The sequence below is a fragment of the Suricata suricatta genome, chromosome 9, assembly GCF_006229205.1.
Source record: "Suricata suricatta isolate VVHF042 chromosome 9, meerkat_22Aug2017_6uvM2_HiC, whole genome shotgun sequence".
NCBI lineage: Eukaryota > Metazoa > Chordata > Mammalia > Carnivora > Herpestidae > Suricata > Suricata suricatta.
In genome coordinates, this window is record NC_043708.1 from 113034086 (window position 1) to 113058450 (window position 24365).

Below are 24365 nucleotides of genomic sequence, written 5' to 3' on the forward strand. Positions count from 1 at the left end.
TTCTCCTACTTCAGAAGTCAACTTGTTCTCCCTATAAAAGCAAAACAATACAGCTTACCTATATACATCAAAGAAAGAGGTGAGCCCTTTCTAATTTAATGCTAGTCTCTGTAACCTGTCCTTGGATTCCATTAATTCCTGCCTCCTTCAGGATAGTCTTATTTACTCCATGTTCCAGGTTCAAACCTCTCCATCTCTGCTGGCTCATTTTTATAATCTTTGTTGTTGTTGTTGTTGTTGTTGTTTTTATTCATTTTTGAGAAAGGGAGAACAAAGGGGCAGAGAGAGTACAAGAGAGAATCCCAGACAGGCTCTTCACTATCAGCTCAGAGCCTGATGGGGTACTCAAACCCACAAACCATGAGATCATGACCTGAGCTGAAATCAAGAGTTGGATGCTTAATTAACTGAGCCACCCAGGCGCCCCTCCTTTTTATAATTTTAAAAAAGAATAAATTTGGGGCTCCTGGGTGGGGCATTTAGTTGACTATCCGAGTTTGGTTCAGGTCATGATCTTAACGTTTGTGGGCTCAAGCTCTGTGTTGGGCTCTGTGCTGGCAGCCCAGAGCCTGGAGCATGCTTTGGATTTTGTGTCTCCGTCTCTCTCTGCCCCTCCCCTACTCACACTCTGTCTGTCTTTGTCTTCCAAAAATAAAAAGAAGTTAAAAAAAAAGAAAATTCTTTGTCTTCCCACAGCCTCTTTTCCCTCCTATTTATCACCCATTTCATCTCTCTTGTGAGGCTACGCTTAAAAAAGTAGCTTACATTTGCTAAATCCACTTTACTTCCCATTCCTTTCTATTTATTTTAAAAATATGCATATATAAAAATAATATAGTAAACACCTTTGTTTTTACAACTAAATATAAAAAACAATATTATAATATAGTTGAAACTCCTGTGTACTCTTTCTTTAATATATATGCTTCCCTTCTCTCAAAAAGTAACCATTATCTTAATTTGATGATGACTTCAGTACATTTCACTTTCACTGTATCTACAGTTCCCTAAACAGTCTGTAGCTGAACTTTTCAACTTGAGTACCATGAATGATTTACAAGTGTGCCGAGTTGTTGATCCTCTCAGCCTTTGGAACAGGAGACATCATGACTAGCCTGTTTACGTAGCCCAGTGTACCATACAAATGCTACCATTTTCTGTGTGCCATGTTATAAAAAAGTTGAGAAACACTGATAGCTAATATCTTTTTGTATACATTTTGAGAACATATCAACAGCATACTGTATGTGTTCTTTATGTTTTTTAGTCAGTCTTATGTTTGAGATTCATCCATTTTCATTCAGGTGGTGGTTTTTCATTTGTGTTTTGTTGATGTATATATATATATAAATATATCACACTTCACCCATTTTCCTAATAATGGATGCTTATTTAGGTAGTCTGTAATTTCTGCTGTTATAAATACGTTCCTTGAAGCTTCTTATAGCTCTTTGTATGTTAGTGTTTCCCCAGAGAGGTATGCCTGAGAGTGAAACTGCTCAATTACAGGAAATACTCAGCTTACCAGATATTGATGAAGTGTTTACCAAAGTGGTTGTTTACACTTAACAGCAGTTTATAAAACTTACCTCTCCCAGCCTCTTTGAACTTTGGTATTTTGGGTTTTTTAAAGTTTTGTGGTTCTGGAGATAGATGGTAGTTCTGGAGATAACAGTGATGGTTTGCACGACTAGGCAAATACACTTAATGCCACAGAACTGTGCTTAGCAGTGACTAAAATGGTAAATTTTATGTTATGTATACTTTGCCACAATTTCTTTTAAAAAAGCTTTGCTAGTCTAATGGGCATGAAATCTCAGTTTTTTATTTGCATTTCCCTGATACTATTGAGGGATCCTTATATTCTAAAATTCCATTGATGTTTTTTTTCCCCTCTGAATTTCCTGTTCCTATTTTTTTGCCCATTTTTCTATTGAGTTGTTCTTTTTTATCAGTTCTTGGAAGTTTTCAAAATCTTTTGGCTACTAATCTTGGTTATGTGTATTGCATATATGTTTTCTCTGTTTTTAGTCATCTTTTCCTTTTCTTTAAATTATATCTTTTGATAAACAAAAGCTTTTAATTTTAATGTGGTTGGATTTTTTTTTTTATATCTACAGTGTATATTGTGTTTAAGAAATATTCCTAGGGCACTTGGGTGGCTGAGTTGGTTGAGCGTCCGACTTCAGCTCAGGTCATGATCTCACAGTTCGTTGGTTCGAGCCCTGCATTGGGCTCTGTGCTGACAGCTCAGAGCCTGGCGCCTGCTTTGGATTCTGTGCCTTTTTATCTGCCCCTCCCCTGCTTGTGCTTTTTCAAAAATAAACATTAAAAAAATATATTTCCGAAGACAGGGTCATAATGATATTCACCTGTATTTTTTCCCCAAAACCTTTTAAGCCTCACATTTTGGTTTATAATCTACTTGATTTGACTTTTATGTTTGGTGTGAAGTAGGTATTAAGTTTTTTCCTTGTATGACTAATCTCCACTACTGATCTCTAGTGTTGCCTCATACAAGTTTATATAGCGCACAAGTCTGTTTCTGGGCTCTCTGCTCTGTTCTGTCAGTCAGTGGTTTATCATTGTACCTGTACTGTACTTAAAGCTTTAGTAATAAAATTATGTAGTTGGGCAGTACTTATGCATTCTTTTCCAGAATGGTCTTAGCTATTCTTGGCTCTCTGCCTTTCTCTTGCAGTTTTAGAATTAGTTTCTCAAACTCCACAGTTGAAGTTTTGATTGGAAATATAGGTTGCCTTATCCAAATTTAGTGTGAAACTTGCTATTATATAGCTATTGAAAATTCAGGGAACCCAAGTCTATATTTTATTATTTTAAAAGAGAAAATTAATAACTAGTTCCCAGTCCACCAAAAAACCTTAAATAATAATTCACCCAGATTATTATAAAGAATATAAATTCACCACATAATATAAAATATTTAAAACACCAATTACTTAGTTGTTTCACACTTACTAAACCCTTTTGGACAGAAGGGAGTGATATTGGACAGTATCAGATATTTCTTCTGCACTGCTCCAAACATGTACAAATTAGAATACGACTAAATAATGAGAAAATATGCTAAAGATACATGATAAAGGCAGATAATTCGTAGCTAATAACCAACGCCGTATAATATACTGATTGAGGACTTGCCCAGGTGAGATTTGGTCATGAGAGTTAGGAGAGTTCAGTGGTGAGTCAGGGTGTGTGCGAGGGAGTTGGTAAAGGGGCTCACATTCAGATGCTGAGAGGTGATGGATACTTTTCTTGGCTCCTAACACTCCAGAAATAGATGCTGTGAATCATTGTCCAAAGCTTTCAGTTAAGCAATAAGATGGAAAAAAATCTCAAAATGGATTATCTCTTTGTGTTCCCATTACTTGTTATTATACAGTGTGAACATAAGGTATGATCCTGTCAACTGCTGAGTGAACACAAAAGTCTCTCTGAGATTCATAAGCACTTTACCTGTGCACTCATGCAAATCCATTATTGTTTTGTAAAAAAATCATTTGAATAGTGAGTTCTGGTTTTATTTTTTTTCCTTTTTAGTTTATTGTCTAGTTGGTTTCCATATAACATCCAGTGCTCATCCCAACAAGCACCCTCCTTCATGCCCATCAACCTTTTTCACCTTCCCCCACCCCCCTCAATCCTCAATTTGTTCTCCATGTTTAAGAGTCTTTTATGGTTTGCCTCCTTCCCTCTCCCCAACTATTTTTTCCTCTTTCCCTCCCCCATGGTCATCTGTTAAGTTTCTCCTGTTCCACATATGAGTGAAAACATATGGTATCTGTCCTTCTCTGCCTGACCTATTTCACTAAGCGTAACATCCTCAAGGTCCATCCACATTGCCACAAATGGCCAGATTTCATTCTTTCTCACTGCCATGTAGTATTCAATTGTATGGGTAAACCACATCTTCTTGATCCATTCATCAGTTGATGGACATTTAGGCTCTTTCCATGATTTGGCTATTGTTGAAAGCACTGCTATGAACATTGGGGTACACGTGCCCCTATGTATCAGCACTTCTGCATCCCTTGGGTAAATCCCTAGCAGTGCTATTGCCGGGTCATAGGGGAGTTCTGCTGTTAATTTTTTGAGGAACCGCCACACTGTTTTCCAGAGTGGCTGCACCAGTTGACATTCCCACCAACAGTGTAGGAGGGTGCCCATCTCACCACATCCTCGCCAGCATCTATAGTCTCCTGATATGTTCATTTTAGCACTGATTTATATTTCCCTGATGCTGAGTGACGCTGAGCATCGTTTCATGTGTCTGTTGGCCATCTGGATGTCCTCTTTGGAGAAGTGTCTCTTCATGTCTTCTGCCCATTTCTTCACTGGATTATTTTTTATTTTGGGTGTGGAGTTTGGTGAGGTTTCTTATAGGAATTCTGGATTTAAAAAGTACAAGTTGTAACAAATACTCAGGCAGCAAAAATTCAAGTGAGGAACTATGGATACATAGATTAATTTGGGGTGAGTTGACATCTTTGCAATATTTAGTCTTCTATACAACACCATGATTTTATTTCTCCATTTATTCAGACAGTTTTATAATTTCTTTATAAATGTATATAGATAAGTAAGAATGCAATTTCTGTTAATATATTGCTTTTATTAATCTATATGTAGATTCTTGGGTATTGTACCTACATACTCAAGTCTTCTGGAAATAATAAAATTGTGTTTTATCCTTTTGTTTAATTTTTTTTGTACTGTTGTCAGCTGTTAACCTGGACATTGTTAATAGAAGTGATGATGGCAAACACCCTGCCCCTTATTTTCCAGGAATTTCTTCTAGGTTTTACTACTCGGTATGATGTTTGCTCTTTGTTTGAACAGATTAAATATGTTTTCTGTAATAAGGTCATATAATTATTGCTTGCCTACTTGCTTGTATTACCTTGGACAAATCACTTCTGTGTACCACAGTTTTCTCAACTGTATAATGGTGATAATAGTCTTTACCTCATGGTAAATGGTAAAGGTAGATTAAGTAATTTTATCCTTAAAACCATACCTCACATACAGTATAAGTGCTAGCTATTTTTATAGTTATAAATCCTTGTTTGCTAAGAGTTTTTTTGTTTTGAAATCATGAACAGGTATTGAAAACTTATTTCTATAACTCATATTTGGCAATCTCATTGGATTTTGTTAGGACATTAATTAATATTTGTTGAGCTTAGTACAGTGTCAGACTTAGGTTATGACTAGAATTGAATTGGCTTTTTAAGGCTTAGCATATTTATTGGTAGTTCCCATTTTACATTTTTTATCTGGATTGCCTTTTAGAAGCTCTGTTTGTGACTTTATGTTCCTATCCATCCAAACATATAAGCTTATTGCAATCATTCAAGAGTCTGTTACCTACTGCCAGGGAAGTATGTTTTTATACTTGGTGCAAATTCTTAGTGGAAGTAGATTACACTGTCTGTATTTTTGGTGTTTTACTAATAGATCAGTGGTCTGTTTATAACTGAGAGTAGGGGAATAGTTACTAGGTAAAGGAACAGTTTGGAGAAATTTACCAAAACAAATTTTGTTTTGGGGATACTCTTTAGAAAATTCACTAATGATGAAAAAGTCTGCATAGAAACATACTTTATATAGTTATTTGTATACAGCTGGGACTGCTTTTCTGACTTGCTAAAAAGCTAAAGATTGACAAGCCCTTTCATACTGCATTATCCAGCTCGGCTTTTAACTCCAAGAGAACTGTGTTCACAAATTGATGCTCTATTCCTTTGGGGTTGCTATAGAAGCATTAAATTGTACTAAAAGATTCATATGTGAGTGCATTTAGCTGAAAGCAATTGATGTTCTATTCCCAAGAGGGCAAAGAGAAATGCTGTATGGACCTGCAGTCCAGAAAACACCCTAACCATGCTTCTTAAAGGTAATTACGTGGCCAGGATGACCAGAGTCCTTACAGTGAAGCTTAAAATGACAAAGGAGAAGTTGTAGAATTTATAAACTGGGGTTAGTATGTATAAATTGTTCAGTTGTATGGTAGTTAAAACTTAATTGGTAAAAATTAGTTCTGATTACATCTTTGAGCTCAAATTATAGTTTTGATTTATTTTCTGAGCTGGTCTTCTGATGTTTTATTAGACTGATTTCTTTAAACATTTATTCCTGAAGACCAATCTCAGCAAAGTTTTTTATTTGTTTCCATTTTATATATGAGGTTGAAACTTTTAACTTTTGGAGAGTCTTGAACTCTTTTTACATATATAACTCTTTAAAAACATGCCACTGTTATGATAAATTGACATATCTTGTAGGCAATCAATCTAATTTAACAACTGGCATGAAAATAAGAGTAGACAGATCTTTGTTGCTTTGTTATAGCTATCTTTGTGTGGTAACTTGAAAGAAATAAAACTATTCTAAATTTCTGTGTTTATTCTAATTGTATTTTTGGTTCTTTCATGTAGAAGCTAATTTACTGTCTCATGTATAGCTTTAGATGTGATAAACATGCACATGAATGTCAGAGAACATAAGACATTACAAATTAAATAAAATGGAGAATTGATCATTTAGCCTGCATACTTTTGTCCTTGTGTTCACTTTAGGGCCAAAGATAATTGAGCACTAAAATCTTGTACAAAAGAACATCTGAACAACTTAATATATATAATATGTTGTATAATAATCTAATATATTAATATTAACTGAGTTTATTCTGAAAAGGATTTGGGAAATGGTGTTTGGGACAGAAGAATGTATTCCATTTCCTGTTGTTTTTTTATTTTTTTAAGTTTATTTATTTTAGAGAGAGAGTATTTACACATGAGTGGGGGAGGGGCAGAGAGAGAGAATCCCTAGCAGGCTTCGAGCTGTCAGTGCAGAGCCCAACATGGGCTCAATCTCAGTGAGATCATGACCTAAGCCAAAAACCAAGAGTCAGATGTGTAACCAACTAAGTCACTCAGGCGCCCTTCCATTTCCTTGATGTGAGGTTATTTAGAGGGTCTCTGGTTAGGATGGATGAATAATAAATTTTTTATTTTCTTACAGGTACTTTCTTTTCCCATATTATTGGTGCCACTAAAATTCTTATAACTTGTAACTTGGGCTGAACTTTATATAACTCTGAAAATTTTTTTTTCATGTTTACATGTTTTTGAGAGAGAGACATAGTGTGAGCAGGGGAGGGCCAGAGAGAGAGAGGGAGGAACTGAATCTGAAGTGGGCTTCAAGCTCTGACCTGTCAGTACAGAGCCTGACATGGGTTTCAAACCCACAAACTGCGAGGTCATGACCTGAGCCAAAGTCAGACACATAACCGACTGAGCTACCCAGGTGCCCCTAAACTTTACTTTTTAGAACAGTTCTAGCTTTACAGAAAATTTGTAAATAAACTACAGAGAATTCCTATAAATCTTGTCCTTGGTTTCCCCTATTATCGTTATATTTCTTTAATGTTATGTGAACTATTTATTTTTTATAATTGTCAAGACTACAAGGTTCTAGAACTTAAGTTTTTTCAAGATGGAGATTTGTGTGAAGACTTCGGTCAAGGTGGTAACTTTCTAATAACTTTTTTATAATGGTATAAAATCTAATAAAATTCACCATTTCAACCATTTATGAGTATACAATTCAGTAGTATTAATTACATTTACAGTGATATGCAACCACCACCACTGTCTATGTCCAAAATTTTTCGCCACCCCAAACTGAAACTCTATATCCATCAAGTGGTAACTCCATCATTGCCTACCCCCGACTCCTGTTTCTGATCATCTCTATGTACTTTATGTCTCTGTGAATCTTGCCTATGCTAGATATTTCAGAGAGGTGGAATCATATTATTTGCCCTTTTGTATCTTCATTTAGCATGATTTCAGAGTTCATTTATGTTGTAACATGCATTAGGATTTCATTCCTTTTTAAGGCTGGAAAATATTCCAGTAATATTCCATGAACATTTTGTTTATCCATTTATCTGCTGGTGAGTATTAGGTTGGTTTGTTTTCACCTTTGGGTCATTGTGAATAATGCTACTATGAACATTCACGTAAAAGTATATGTTTGAGTCTATTTTTAGTTCTTTTAGGAATATATCTAAGAGTAGAATTGCTGGGTCATATGGTAATTCTCTATGTTTAGCTTTTTGAGGAACCTCCAAACCGTTTTCCTCTGGTTACTTTGTAGCTCTTGTGAGGTCCTTGACATAGAAGTTATCTTAAGAATTTTAGAGTAATGATCAGGAAATGCTGTGCAGAAGCAGTAGCCTAACTCTTCTTAGTAATTTTAGGAAAGCGGCAGCTTGGTAAGTGAAAAGAATACTGCTTCGAAGTGAGGTTCTGGTGCCATCTCTGTTTTGTGGGACCTCAATTTTTTCATTGATAAAACAAAAGCGATTATGTAGATAATTTTAGAGATGCCTTACTACTCCAAAATTCTATGTATGTATGTATAATATAGCATGTTCTGACTGACTTAGATCAATTAAAAAGCCTTGCTGAAAAATATTTTATAGTTAAACTTACTATTGACCTGCTGAAATGCAAAGCTTTGTAATAGACTGTATATCTAAATGTTTTGATGGCATATACTCAAATATTTCAATGCAAATTAATCACCTGAATAATTTTAGTAAAGTATATAATAATATACGTGGCTTTCTATTATTACAGGTATGTTGAGGAATATTTCCCCACAGTGGAAAATCTATTAATTAGTATAGAAGTGAATTAGGTAAATGCACATTTCATTGCAAAATAGTTAAATATTAAAAATTATACTTTGAAAAAATATACTCTTACAAAACACTTACTTCAGGTCCTATGCATCCTGTGTAATCAAAATCTGAAATTAAAGAACAGTAATAAAGAGTTAAAGCTGAAATTTCACTCTTTCTGGCTTATAAGCCAGACGTTTATGTTTAAACTTTAGCATTGCAAGTCACAATGTAGTTGATGTTCTTATTTTCTAAAAAAAGTCTTTTAACTTTGCATTTGAGCAAATTATTAAATTTATATTTTGAACAAAATGGGCATATAGTGAAGTATATGCTGGTGGTATAATTTGTCATTTGCTTTGGGCATATTGTTACAAAGCTATTGTGAAGAAGACATTTAATTGGCTTCTTCTGGGAAGAAAAAGTGGGCCAGGGGAAAGAATATGGAAGTACTTATGTCTAAAGATGAATTTAGGATTTCAAAGAATCTTTGCCTAAAAAATCCAAGCTATATATTCTGTGCCTGGTGAACACCAAGTCCATCACATTCATGTGAGGAACCTTCAGAGGCTAGATGAAGACTCTTAATGGTTTTTCCTAAATGGGCCTTCTGGCTTTGCTTCTAGGCCTTTCCCATTAGGTTATTTAGAACCAGATATTGACCATTGAAAATCAGGTCAAAGTTTTTATCTGAAAGTATTGGCTAATTTTTAGTACATGTTGCATAAGCATCGTCAACAACAACAAATGAGAACTAATTTCCGAGTTTTACCTCTTCTGTGAGTCAGTCTCTTTGATAGACTTGTAGCTCGTCCAGGTGTGTGGAGGGCCTGCAAATTCCAGTTGATATGCAAGTGGTTGGTAGAGAGAGGAATCTAAAAGAGGTAGCTTATGTCCCTTATCAGAATAAGAAACTTAGAGCTGTTGTACCAACTGATATCTTTAATAACATGGGAAAAAATTGTTAGCTAAAATTAATAGTACTTGTTTATATATAAACTTAAGTTAGCTGTTCATTTCATCTCATCTTCCGTTAGTGATTTTTCTCTAAGGTAAATATGTTCACTGCAGTTTTATAGACTAGTGGCTTCAGTTAAAGCATATTACCAGTACCGTCATAATATTCAGTTATTTGTGGTGTAGTAGAAAACGTACTAAATTTAATATTAAAGAACTTGGGTTAGGAAGCCAGCCTTTTATAGGTATACTATATGTGTAACTCTGACCAACATACCACACCTGCGTGAGCCTGTGCTTTCCCTTCTATAAAATGGGAATACTTTTTTTTATTAAAAAAAATTTTTTTTTAATGTTCATTTATTTTTGAGAAAGAGAGACAGAATGTGAGTAGGGGAGGGGCAGAGAGATAGAGGGAGACACAGAATCCAAAGCAGGCTCCAGGCTCTGAGCTGCCACCATAGAACCCGATGCGGGGCACAAACTCACAAACCACGAGATCATGACCTGAGCCGAAGTTGGATGCTTAACCAATTGAGCCACCCAGGCGCCCCTAAAATGTGAAAATAATTTCTATCCCATAGAGTTATTGTCATAGTTAAGTGAGATAATGTATATAGATAATGTATGTAAAGTACCCTGTGGAACTCTAATGATTAGTATGCCATCTCAACTCCTAATAAAACCTGAGGTAGTCCTAGTATAGGAGCATTATCTAATGGCTGGGACATACTTTCAGCTTTAAACCAAGAGTATGGGTAATGTCATCCATTCATGTTAAAACTCAGTTTAGCCATGAGCCTGCCTGAGAACTTCATAATACAGGCAGAGAGCTTTTGGAGAAAAGAGACATAGATAGCTGTGCTTTGTGTTTTGGGGCCTCTTCCAAAAAGAAAAGAGGCTTAACACAATTTGGCAAACAGAGGAAATAGTTTGGCCTTTTAAATGAGCAACAAGATGAAATATAGCAATATTAATGTGCAAGAGACTTGCAGTAGTTAGAAAATACAGTTTGGTTAATGTACTTCTCAGAGATGTTCATTATTTGCTATGATAAATTCCATTTAACTCCTAATAGGGCATTTGTTCTCTGTGTGTTGTGTTTTAGCTGTAACAGTTGCTGTTTTAGGTAATGCCCCTGTAGTCTTCTAAATGAGAAGGCTGAAAAAGCATTTGTCATCTTATAAAACTGTTGTCCTGTCTGTGACAGACTTAGGGGTATTGTTTTTGAGCATGTAATACTGGATCTCTGAATTCTAGAATTGCTTTTATGTTCTTCTCCAGCTCTATCTGGAAAAGGAGGCTGTTGGTAGAAAAGAAGTTTTAAACCTGATTTTTAAAGAGACGAAGCAAGAGGCACCTGGGTGGCTCCATTGATTGAGTGTCCGATTTTGGCTCAGGTCATGAACTTGCAGTTCCTGAGTTTGAGCCCCATGTTGAGCTCTGTGCTGACAGGTCAGAGCCTAGAGGCTGCTATGGATTCTGTGTCTCCCTCTCCCTCTGTTTCTCCCCCACTTGTTCTCATTCTCTCTAAAAAATAAAGATTAAAAAAATTTTTTTAATTTGCTTAAAAAAATAAAGAGATAAATCAATATTAGCTTGGCTTCTCTGCTCTGAAAGCTTCAGATTTAACTAATATACTCATATTCTTATTTCATATAAGCAAAAATAAATGTATGTAAATCTTTACTTTCTACTCTTTTTTTTAAATAAGGCAGATCTGAAATTGCTGTAGGTAGAATACTGTCCAATTCCAGGAAAAAGTGAATGTATGAGTTTATATCATAAAACTCATATAATTTCAATTTCATAAATATATGTTATATACAGTCAATATGGTATGTCTTGGTACTTGAATCTGGGGTATGTATCTCTCTGTATGAAGATTGTGTTTGCATTTTGCAATTTACCCCAACTCTCTAAACCAGCCAGCACTGTCTAGGAAGTTGGGTAGAATTTCTAACTTTACTGAGTGCAATAAAGAAACTAATAGGTATCAATGAAATTTTCCTTATACATTATCCCAGAAGAATTGTTCCAAATTAATAATTTCCTTGGGATGGTGGTGCTCTCCCCTTTAAAATGGAATTTAGGGGTGCCTGGTTAGTTCAGTCAGTTGACTCTTGATTTTGGCTCAGATCATGATCCCAGGGTGGTGAGATTGAGCCCAGTGTCGGGTTCAATACTGAGCATGGAGCCTGCTTGAGACCCCCTGCCCCTCCCCCCCACTTTGCTTGCTCTCTCTCAAAGTGAAAAAATAACAATAAAAAGTAAAGTGTTTAGATAATAGTTGTCTTATGGCTTCTACTTTAATGATTTAGTGATTATTTAGTAATAATAGCATTAATAATAACACCAACATATTTTGAACACTTTACATGCATTGTGTTACTTAATAATCACAACAGTTGTATTAGCTTCAGTTATTTGTCTCTGTTTTACACATGAGGGGGGTTGAGATTTTGTGGTCAAATGCTCCACCACTGAGCTATACCCCCCAGGGGGGGGTTGAGATTTTGAAAAGTTAAATAATTTGCCTGAGAACACAGATGGTAGGGGAAGAGTCAAGATCAGAACCAATCTCTCTCTGATCTTATTTATTTATTAGTAATACTAGTAATTGAATAAGTATAGTGGTTTTGTATACTTGTACATTTCAGCTTTCTTGAGTTGAAATCCTAGCTCATTAATTTTCTATCATGCTTGTTTCCTAATATAAAAATTTTTAAAGTTATAAATTGTTTTTTGTGTGTTACTTTAGCTACATCCTACAGGCGCTAATATACTTTGCCCTTTTTTTGGCATTTTGTTCTAAATTGTGTGTGTGTGTGTGTTTATTTTATTTATTTGTTTTGAGAGAGAAAGAAAGCAGGAAGGGAAAGAAAGAGAATCCCAAGCAGACCCCAGAGCCTCACACAGGGCTCGAATTCACGAACCATGAGATCACGACCTGACCTGAAGTGAAGAGTCAGATGCTCAGCTGACTGAGCCACCAAAGCTCCCCTTGTTCCAAGTAATTTTGAATTTCTGTTTAAACAGTTTTTTTTTTTTTAACTCTCGATTAGTTAGATGCTTTTTTTTTTTTGGAAAAGTATGTTTTTAAGGCTAGATTTTTCAGGTCCTTCTAGAGTTTTAAGAAAAAATATTACTAGAGGACAAAATTTGATAGTTTCTTTTCAGAATACAAATTAACTGTATTAAGCCAGTAGTTTTAATGTGCTTTTGGCTTTCCTATAATAGTCCACACTACCTGAAATTTGATGGACTTTTGTCATTTATGACACTATTGACTGCTCTCTTGTTTAATCTTTGTGCCTCTCATTCTGGTCTTCAGCTTTGTTACACTACTGACTTTTCCTTTTTGTTCTCTTTCAAAGTTTAAAACAACCTATAAATGATCTTATTCTGAGCCAATACAAGAAGAGCAGACACATGAGATTAATGTCATTTTATCTGTAGCTCTACTCTCAGACCATGTGTTACAGTACCCTTGTGTATAAGAAAGTTCTTTAGGGGTACCTGGGTGGCTCAGTCAGTTAAGCGTCCAGCTTCGGCTTAGGTCATGATCTCATGGTTCGTGCGTTCCAGCCCTGCATCAGGCTCTGTGCTGACAGCTAGCTCGGAGCCTGGAGGCTGCTTCGGATTCTGCATCTCCCTCTCTCTCTCACTGTCCCCTGCTTGTGCTGTCTTTCTCTGTCTCTCAAAAATAAAGAAAAACCACTAAAAAAAAAAGTTCTTTAGCTTATTCTAAAATTATCTTGGATCTGAGCTGTCCAATATGGTAACCACTAAGTTTCATGTGGCTATTGGGCACATGAAATGTAGACTGAATTGAGATTATTATTATTAAAATTAATTTCACCTGATTTTTACTTTATTAAATAAACATAAATAAAGTCACATTAAATGTGACTAATAGAAATTTTAAAATTAAATATGTGGCTCATACTGTGTATCTTTTTTGGATTTAACATTAGACAAAAAATAGCATTAGACAAAAATCATAATGTGTAAGTCCGAGACTGCTTCCTCCTTAGCTTCTGCACTGAAATCCTCAGTAAGTGCAGTAAGACTCAGATAACACCTCTTGAATTTCATGTTTCATGCACAAGGTTTGGGTTAAGCAGGAGTGGTATTAGTAAAGTAACCGAAATGCAAATAATCTACCAGAGAGTGTTCTGGCCGTGTTGATTCCACAGGTTGGTTAGATTTCTGTAAAAATATTTAAGACTGCATTCCAGTCATCTTTCTGTTTATCAGACATGCATCATTAAGCTAGGACCAGTAAAACCTACTTTTAATAGCTTGTCTGATGGACTAAGGGAGCCAGACTAGATGGGATAAGATGCAGAAGTGGGTTCCTGTTTTGCAGAAGGTAGAATTGACTACAGAGGAGTGTCATCCCCTGATCTGCTTCCAAAGACCTTTACATTTCTCAGTGACGGATACTGAAGGCATTTGCACAAGAGACTCTGTCATACTTTGATGTTTTTTCCTCCCTAGATTAGATTATAGATTTTTATTATTTACTTTAACCTGTGTTGTTAGATTGTGAGCTTCTTGAGGACATGAGACAAAGAATCATAGTTGTCTTTATAGTCCCTATAAGGTAGAACAGCAGTATCAACAACAGTGAAGTTAATCAGTGTCTCTCAACTTTTCCCTGTTATGGCCTACTTAGAAAATTACTGTATTCATATCACAGAGAATTCTGGCTTACCTACACTTCTAGTCAATACAACTTTTTTGTATGAATTAAGAGAAAAGTACCCCTTTCTCAAGTTGCTATACTGCCATCTGTTGGAAAATTATTGTAATAAAAATGCAGTTCTGTAATGACCATGAAATAAGTGATGGCTCCCTCTAGAGTTGTTCCGTGCACACGGTAGCCTTGAGACCACCCCCCAGAGCCCATCTGGCCAACCAGTGGGCTGAGAGAATCAATATCTGAGCAGACCTCAAGGCACATCAGTGTCTTGGGAAACTAGATACTGTGCTGACTGAAGCCTCACAGTACCCTTTGAAATAGGGTTTTTATAATCCCAGGTTTTCAGGTGGGCAAGCTGAGGCATAGAGGTTAAATAGCTGGTCCACAGTCACATGTCCACCAGGTGGCTGAGCTGGAATTTAAACCTAGGCAGTGAAATTCTAGAGCCATGGTGATACACTCCTCTTGTAAACGTTTGTTAAACCACACTGAATGCAGGAGTTGGCAAGCCCTATTCCTGTGTTCATCCAGCCCACGGTAAGGTATTTTAGAGCCCTGTCCCTGAGTTCTTTGGATGAGCCTGGAGCTGTAGTCTTTTTTAGGTTTTGACAAGAGAAGAGTGATTTGTGTTTTTCTTCTACTGGTCCTTGTTTCTGTTGAAGTGAGTGATGTCCCTTCTTTATACTTCAGAATAACCTCTGGTCCCCTTACCACCCTGGTGGCTTTCCTTTTTCTCACAGTCCCATCCCCGTTCTTACTTTACAGAATGACCAGCCCTGAGTGCCACCAGCTCATGTAGGTTGATCTAGTCTCACTTCTAGATTCCCTCCCTTTGTTAAGGCTCCTAGGATTTTATCTCTGGACTACACCTCCATACTTCTGTGTCTGCTCCTTTCTTTAATCCTACCTCTTTTTGAACCCTTAATTACTGTTCTCCTTTCAATGTCATCTCTCATTTTCTCTCCAAACTATCTTACTTACAATCTGATTTTAGAAGTAAAGTGCCTCAGGGCAGGGATTGCCTTGTTATGTTGTGAAGCAGTGTCTAAAATGCTCCATAAATTAGCATCTGTAGAGTTTTATACATACTAATTATTATTATTGAAATGCAAAAATGCTTTCTGAGCCATAAGGAAGCATCCTAAGATAATAGTCTAATTGCCTGTACATGTTTTTTAAAAAAGAAGAAAAAAGTCTGTCTTCCTGCCTGAGAGAGCTATCAGATCTCAGAACAGCAGCCCAAGTCCCAGGACTCTTTCTGGTTATTGTTTCAGTGCTTTTATATTTATTCAGAGAACCATGTTTGTAGGACAGTAAAATAAGGTCCTGTTGGTCATGTGAACCTATTCCAGCCACTTATACTGGTCGGAAAGGCAGGAATGGCCCTTTGGTTTGCTTTGGCCCAGAATCTTTTATTTTCTTAGTGACATTTATGGTTAAAGTCAATGGTATTCGTATCTCAGGGGATTTAAAGTAAATTTCATTTATATTATATTTATGTAGATGTTTACTGCCAGGATGATCAACCTTTTTTATTACCATTTTATGATGCAAATGGAGAAGCTTTTAAGACTTGTTGAATTTTAATGTAGATGTGTATGTTAGAAGGACTCGTTTTCAGAACTATTGATCCGTTCCAATGCTTGCTTTGAGAATATACTTGGGAGAGGGGTTAATGAGACCGGTTTTCTATCTGTATGTTTGTCTTTCTAAATAACTTGCTTTATAAATCTTATTGTCCTAGTTTTCCTGAATGTGAGATTTAATAGTAAGTGTGTTTTGATTAACAATTTAATGAATATTCTTTTATGAAAAATGCTAGTGAGAATAAACTGAAATGATGTTAAAATTATCATTTGAAGTTACTCTAAATCTTAAAAAGGTGGTGGTTTTTCAAAGAAAAGCTTCTTGATCACTCCATGCCTGATGAGAAGTAGATCATATGTAATAGTTATCTATGTAATAGATAATATCATGATATATGTGATATATATAATAGACTCACAGAGCTGGGGTTTTTTATCCTTTAAAAAAATTTTTTTAATGTTTTATTTATTTTTGATAAGAGAGAGACAGAGCATGAGAGGCGGAGGGCCAGAGAGAGACACACACAGAATTGGAAGCAAGCTCCAGGCTCTGAGCTGTCAGCACAGAGCCTGATGTGGGGCTTGAACCCACGAACATGAGATCATGACCTGAGCTGAAGTCGGAGGCTTACTTGACTGAGCCACCCAGGTGCCCCTGGGTTTTGTTGTTTTGTTTTTTTTTTTTTATCTTTACCCATACGTTTTACTTCCTGCAGCCTAAGACAGTCTTTTTAGGCCAAATTGCACTTATCTTTATAGAACAAGTTGAATTGGGAAACAAGCCCACATAATTGTTAGATGATTTAACTTACTTTGGGTGTTAGTTTGTTTCCTTTTACAGGATACACAGTGGTACCTTGCTGCTGTAGAAGCAGTTGGACAATTTATGCCTTTAAAGATAAGGTCCAAGGAATATACCATCCCCTGCGTGGTCCTGCTAGAAAGAGTTAATAGATTTCAAGCGGCATAAGAGCTGAGAGATCATCTATTCTAGTACTTCTTAGCTCTGGCTGCACATTAGCGTATCCTGCGGAGCTTTTTTAAGAAGCTCCAGTGTTGAGGCTAAACCCCTTCTGCTTATAGAAATTGTAAGAAAGGGGGAAATTGACTTGTATCCAGCCACATACCACACACACTTAGGTGTTATGAAAAATCATTATTCTCAGATCTTAGTTCAAATGTTCTCACATTTTGGAGTGAGCAGTTATTAAATTAGATCATAAGCGGTGCAGAAAACAAGGTGGGACCACCCGACACTGTCATAGACTTAGAAGTATCTGCCCTATAATGAAACATATAAAAATAAAAAGCCACCTTCAGGGCCTTCCTCCTTAATTGTATTGAGGAGAGTCTTTACTGTCAGTTGTGATGAACCCGCAGTGTCAGTCTGCCTACGTGGTGGGTGAACCCCCTACCCAAGGTAGGGCTCGCTAGTTCAGTTTACTGTGGGGAAAAGCTTTGCAGGTAAAGCTTTACTTATATCTAATAGAATGGAGCAGCTAAACTCTTTTAATTAAGCACTTATTAAATTGGTTTTCATGATGATAGTTTTAATTTTCAAACTTGGACACTTTTAATTTTTTAGATAAGGGAACAGAGAGCAGCAGTCAGATGTCATTTTCTTTGTTATTACTGAGGATGGAGGGTTAGAAGGAGGTAAAAATATTATCAACATTTACTTAGAAACTACAGCCTGGGGACCCTTTTATTAAGTGCTAGAAATACTTAACATAGGTTAGGCCTGTGTCTTCAAGAAGTTTGTATTTCTTATTTAGGGAGATTGTGTGTGCATGTACACATACATACATGTGTGTCTATGTTAGAACCTCTTGAGGCTGATTTTAGTTTTGGTTTTTCTGAATATGAAGTCTAATAAATATATCCCAATTATCATTTTTAACAAATTTCTTTTTGTGAGAAGCCAAACAAGTCAAAATAAATTTTAATATGTGTATGTGTTTATATGTTAATATACATTGTATTTATATTTTAAATGGGTATATACAGAATGATGAGTTAAAGTGTGATATCTAAATATAGCCCAGGGGTGCCTGCCAGAATGGCTCAGTTGGTTAAGCACCTGACTCCTGGTTTCTGCTCAGGTCATGATCTCGTGGTTTCATGAGTTCAAGCCCTGCGTCTGGCTCTGCGCTGGCAGAGTGAGCCTGCTTGGGATTCTCTTTACCCCTCTTCCAGTCGCACTTTAAATAAATAAATGAATAAATAGCCTAGACAAAAAGTGCTACCTCACAGGAAATTGTGAGATTAAGTGAAACAGTTAAGGTAAAAATGCTTAATACCATGGTTGGCACATATTTAATGCTCACAGATTCTCATTGTCCATATGTTTATTATTATACCACCACTAGTATAAGAATTCAGAGGAAAAAAAGACTATGGATTAGGGACATCAGGGAAGGAGGAAAGCATAATTTAACTAATACATAACGCATTTTTAAAATTTTAATATCTTTAAGATGAATTGCTAATAGCAAATACTGTGGAAGACACAATATAATATATCTAAGTTTGTATTAATGATAATGTTCTCTTTTGTTTCAGGAGCTTTATATTGCTGTAGGAATATCTGGAGCCATCCAACATTTAGCTGGGATGAAAGACAGCAAGGTAACTATACAAAAATAATGACCCTAAAAGAAAAAATTTGGTTTCACTGTTTCCATATAGTTATAGCGTATATAAGTTCAACCATTCAGATTAACACCGATCCACGAACTGAAAGAAACGCAAGCTGCTGTTCACTGCTTGAAGCTGTGCCATTAGTGGGAGAGGCAGTGCCGTGCCAGGAAAGAAGTGTGACCCTGAGTCCCAGCTCTGCTGCTAGCTTACCACATGATATATCCTGTCTGCACCGCTGGTCTCTGCCTGACATAGGTGTGGCTGATGATGTCTGAGGTCCCATTCAGCTCTGACAATCTATGGATAGCAGACTTAGAGTGAAAACAGCTTGATGAGGTTCTGACCATCTAATTAGTTTATGAGATTTCTCATTCTTGATTCTCTGTCTGTTTTACCCTGGTCACCTAAAAGTCCCACACCTCCTCTTCTCAGGTTGATACTAAAGTGTCACAGATACATTTAGGGTTGCAGCATCTTAATATCTGAGTAATTGTTAAAAATACAGGATGCAGAGGAAACAGTTGATTTTAACTTGCTGCTTAGACTATATCGGGAAGTCCTATGTAATGACTCTGTGAACATATATTTTAGAATATGACACATTAATTCATGCACACCAGTGTACAGTTTGAATTATGAACTTAGTCTTTCATGGAGACAGAGATCCTTCTGACACTCTGGCTTTTATGCATTCAGATGGAAGGTTGTATAAAAGGTAATAAAACTTTTAACAGGTTTAACTTCTAACCTGAAAAAAATGCATTCACTACCTCCTTGTAACCTCTAAATGAATTGGCTCAAAACCAGTCAGATTTCACAGTTGGATGGCAGGTTTCTTTACTGAGCTATGAAAACAAGCAGTGCCAATGGGGAAAATGTTATTGCTGCATTAAAGAAAAAAAAACACACTCCGGTATAGCAACCTTAAAATTATTTTTAGCTGGGCCAGTTCAGACATATCTAATTCTGCTTCTCTAAAATAAAAGATTCTTCCTGCCAAGAAGTTCCTGGCAAAAATTGTCATGCCATGCCAACAGGCTGGATTGGAGGAGAGATGAACTACTTTTAGTATATGTTAAAGCTAAAAAAGGAACAATTGAAGTAAGGAGAATAGCGTTCGAGCACAATCTATAAGAAGAAGTTTGAGCCAAGAGTTTGTGCAGTCAACAAATATTTATTAAGCGCTTAGTTTGTATCAAATGCTGGGGATGCTTAAATGAAAAAGGCATAGATAGCCCTTGTCATCAGCACCTTATATGGGAGACACAACAAATCTCTGGTTGTAATTTTGGTTAAAGTCTAAAATGGGATATTAGAGTAACTGGCTTACATCTGATAATCACATTGCATACAAGCTACAGTTTTAATTAGCATCATGGTATAGTTTAAAGAATATGAGATTTGGTTATTATATCAAATGAGTCAATGTAATGAAAGCACTTTTTGAACTATATATGTATTAATTTCATTGAATACGATCTGTGCTTTAGAAGTTGTGTAAGGAAGGAGAGCATGAATATTAAGAGAACTCTAGGATGCAAGCAAGATTTCATAATAATTATTTTCAGTTGATAATTCACAAATATTCTTTTAGTAATTTCAAAAACTATAACCATCCCAAATCTTTCTTCTTAAATACTTCAGTGGTTCCCTGCCCACAGTTGTGTGCTCTTGCTTTAGAAAGAACTTTTGTACAGTAGAAATGAAAAAGCTTTCAGGTGATTAAACTGTCAGATGTTTGACTAGGTGGCCTCCAGGAAAATCATTAACCATCATTAATTAAATAAATCTCTGCTAGTTGCTGTGAAGCAGGCTTACATATTCCCAGAAGAGAAACACCTCCATACAAATCAAATGCCTGTGATTCAGAATGTTTGTCCTTGTGACTTTGGATTTGACACTCATATTGAAACCATCATTTATTGTCTTTGACCACACATCTTTTAATATATATGAAATGTTTCTCTGGAATAGTAGTTACCAAGACTACAGTGTGCTCTAAATATTCTGGAATATTTTCATCTCTTTTAGGGACCCTAGAAGAATTACACATATGTCACATAGTCTATATTTTAAGCCAGACTGTATCAAAATTCTTGTAAAATGTATTTCAGCTGTTTTTATATGATAGAGTAACAGGCAGTAGAAACTTACTTTTACTTCTGGAGATATGAATTATTATCTATTAAAATAACACCACAGTAGGGACACCTGTCGGTTAAGTCTCCAACTCTTGATTTCCACTCAGTTCATGGTCTCTTCATTCATGATATCAAGTCCTGCATCAGGCTATGTGCTGATTTTATTTATTATTTTATTATATTTGCTGCTTGGGATTCTCTCTCTCTCCCCCTCCCTGTGTGTACATGTTCTCTCTCTCGAAATGAAAAAACATTTTTTAAGGCAAAAATAACACCACATTAGAATTAGATATTAGAGTCAATAATTTTATTTATTTTGAGAATGAGTACATATGTGTATACCTATGCATGAGTGCAGAGACAGGAACAGACCGAATCCCAAGCAGGCTCTGAGCTGCCAGCTCAGAGCCCCACATGAGGCTGGAACTCACAAACTGTGAGATCATGACCTGAGCCAACATCAAGAGTTGGGCGCTTAACCGACTGAGCCACCCAGGTGCCCCTGGAGTCAAAACTTTAATTGCAATAATGTTAGAAGCAACTATAGAGACTAATAAATTGAATCATTGGTAAGCATAGCACCTTTTTGTGTGACTATTTCTTTTTAATCTGTTACTAATCGGTCTAATGATCCCTCACGTTAAAAATTCTTGTAGGAGATAAAAGGACTTTTTGGTAGTTCTTAGAGACATAGTTATTTATTTTATTATATTTACTGCATACCTAAGGACTTAAACTTTTTTGTTTTAAAGTTCCTCACTACAGGCTGACTAGAGAGTTAACTTCTGTATTCTAATAAAAAAAAACCCAGGATAATAATTTAAAAATACTAAGTGAAATGCAGTATATGGAGGATAAATAGTTTGAGCTACAAAGTATATGAATTAAGATATAGATTTGTTACTTTTTTAAAAATTGAAATCCAACATTTAAAATCACAAGTTTCAGAGCACCTGGGTGGTTCAGTTGGTTGAGCGTCTGACTCTTTATTTCGGCTTAGGTCATGATTTCAAGGTTGTTAGATCAAGTCCTGCATCCAGCTCTGTGCTGGGTGTGGAGACTGGTTGAGATTCTCTCTCTGCCCTTCCCAGGCCTGCACAGGTGCACATTCTCTCTCTCCTTCAAAAATTAAAAAAAAAAAACCCAAGTTTAAATTTATATATTGTTAATAGGACATAGAAAATATTAATGATTTTATAAATGAAATAAACTAAAGATTTGACTAATTATAATAAACATGTCCTGATAATTTTATAAAGTAGATTTCTAACTATCTTATTGAATAAAGCACACCAAATTTAAGGTACTTAATTTTTCATTCAAAGGTTTTATTCTGTGTATATGAAAGTTTTTGATGAACTACAGAACTTTTCAGTTAACATTTTGTTTGTTTAAGTCAGATTACTGAGGTATAATTTACATACAGCAAAATTAAACTTTTTTAGTGTATTCTACTTTTAAATTATCTGGTAAAATTTTATTTATTTTGAGAACAAGTACATGTGTGTATACCTATGCGTGAGTGCAGACAGAAGGACAGACAGAATCCCAAGCAGGCTCTGAGCTGCCAGCCCAGAGCCCCACATGAGGCTGGAACTCACAAACTGTGAGACATAGGACCTTTTTTAAGTGTAGAATTAAAAATTGTACATATGTTGTCAATGATACTAAATGTATTCATAATGTTGTGCAAACATCACCACCATCCAATTCTAGAATTCTTTTCATCTTGTAAAATGAAACTCTGTACCCATTAAACAATAACTTCTAATTTCCTCCCTTACCTCCTAGCTCCTGGTAACCACAGTTCTACTTTCTGTCTCTATGATTTTGACTATTCTAAGTACCTCAGATAAGGGGAATCATCATATATATTTGTCTTTTTGTGACTGACTTATTTCGCTTGGCCTGTGTTGTTAGAGTTCATCCCTGTTGTAGCATATGTCAGAATCTGCTCCCTTTCTTGGCCTTAATAATATTCTGTTGTATCTGTATACCACATTTGGCTTATTTATTTATCCGTTGAGGGACGCTTGGTTTGCTTCCATGTTTAGGTATTGTGAATGATGCTACTGTGAACATGGATGTACAGATAATGTCTTTGAGCCCTGTTTTCATTTCTTTTCAGTATATACTCAGAAGTGGTATTGCTGGATCACATGACAGTTCTACTTCTAAATTTCTAAGAAACTGCCATAATGTTTTTCACAGTAGTTGTACAATTCACATTCCCACTAATGGGAGCTCCAATTTTCCACATTCTTGCCAACACTTGTACTTTTATATACATTTTTTAATATAGTAGCCATCCTAATGGGTGTGAGATGATGTGTCATTGTAGTTTTGATTTGATTTGCATTTCCCTAATGATCAGTGATGTTGAGCATCTTTTCATATGCTTATTGTCTATTCATGTATCTTATTTGGAGAAGTGTTATTCAGGTTATTTGCCCACTTTTTGAATAGGCTTATTTGGGTTTTGTTGTTGTTGTTCAGCTTAGGAGTTTTACTTTAAAAATATTCTGTATATTAATCTCTTATCCAAAGTATGATTTGCAAATATTTTTCCCTTTCTCTGGGTTGATTTTTTACTCCATTGATAGTGGCTTTTATTCACATTTAAACATTTAAAAATTCCCATGAAGTTCAGTTTGTCTGTTTTTTCTATTATTGTTTATATGTTTGATGGAATGTACAAGAAATTATTGCCAAAAACAATATCATGCAGCCTTTTCTCTATGTTTTCTTTTAAGAGTTTTATAGTTTTAGTTAGGTCTTATGTTTATTTTGTTTTATTTTTGTTTTTAATTTTTTTAATGTTTATTTTTTGTGAGACAGTGTGAGTGGCCCAAGGGTAGAGAGAGAGGGAGACACAGAATTGGAAACAGGCTCCAGGCCCCAAACTGTCAGTATAGAGCCAGATGGGGGGGCTCGAACCCAGGAACTGTGAGATCATGACCTGAGCTGAAGTCTGAAGCTTAACCTACTGAGCCATCCAGGCGCCCCAGGTCTTATGTTTAAATCTTCTGTCCATTTTGAGTTTTTTTGTTTTGGTATTAGTGTCCAACTTTATTTTTTAAGTATCCCTTAAACTTGGGATATCCAGTTTTCCCAAAACCATTTGTTGTAAAGGCTCTCCTTTCTGCATTCAGTGGTCTTGACACTGTGGTCAAAAATCATCTGACTATATATGGGAGTGTTTATTTCAGGGCTGTCTATTCTATCCCATTCATCTGGATGTGTATCTTTATTCCAGTACCACACTCTTTTAATTACTGTTGCTTTGTAGTAAGTTTTGAAATCATGAAGTATGGGTCCTCCAGCTTTGCTCTTTTTCTAGATTATTTTAGCTATTCAGTGTCTCTTGAGATTCCATATGAATTTTAGGATAGGTTTTTTTAATTTCTGCAAAATATATTTGGAAGGACAGTTTTGATGGATATAAGATTTTTGGTCAACAGTTTTTTTTTTTTCCTTTTCGCATTTTGAACGTATCAATCAGCTCATCGCCTTCTGGTCTCCAATGTTCCTACCAATATTCTTATCAAGGATCCCTTGTGTGTAATTAAATTACATTATCTTGTAATATAAGATAAAAAGAGAATCTTTTTATCTTTGGC

The 24365-nt window shown here is 35.8% G+C and overlaps 1 protein-coding gene across 2 annotated transcripts in view; it reads left to right on the forward strand.

The window, feature by feature from the left end:
* ETFA (electron transfer flavoprotein subunit alpha) overlaps positions 1-24365 on the forward strand; it is an 86010-nt gene that overhangs the window by 47185 nt on the left and 14460 nt on the right. For both annotated transcript variants that reach the window (XM_029951948.1, XM_029951949.1), the window contains exon 10: positions 18527-18592. In XM_029951948.1, coding sequence (XP_029807808.1) covers positions 18527-18592 — 66 coding nt within the window. The remainder of the gene's footprint in view (positions 1-18526; positions 18593-24365) is intronic.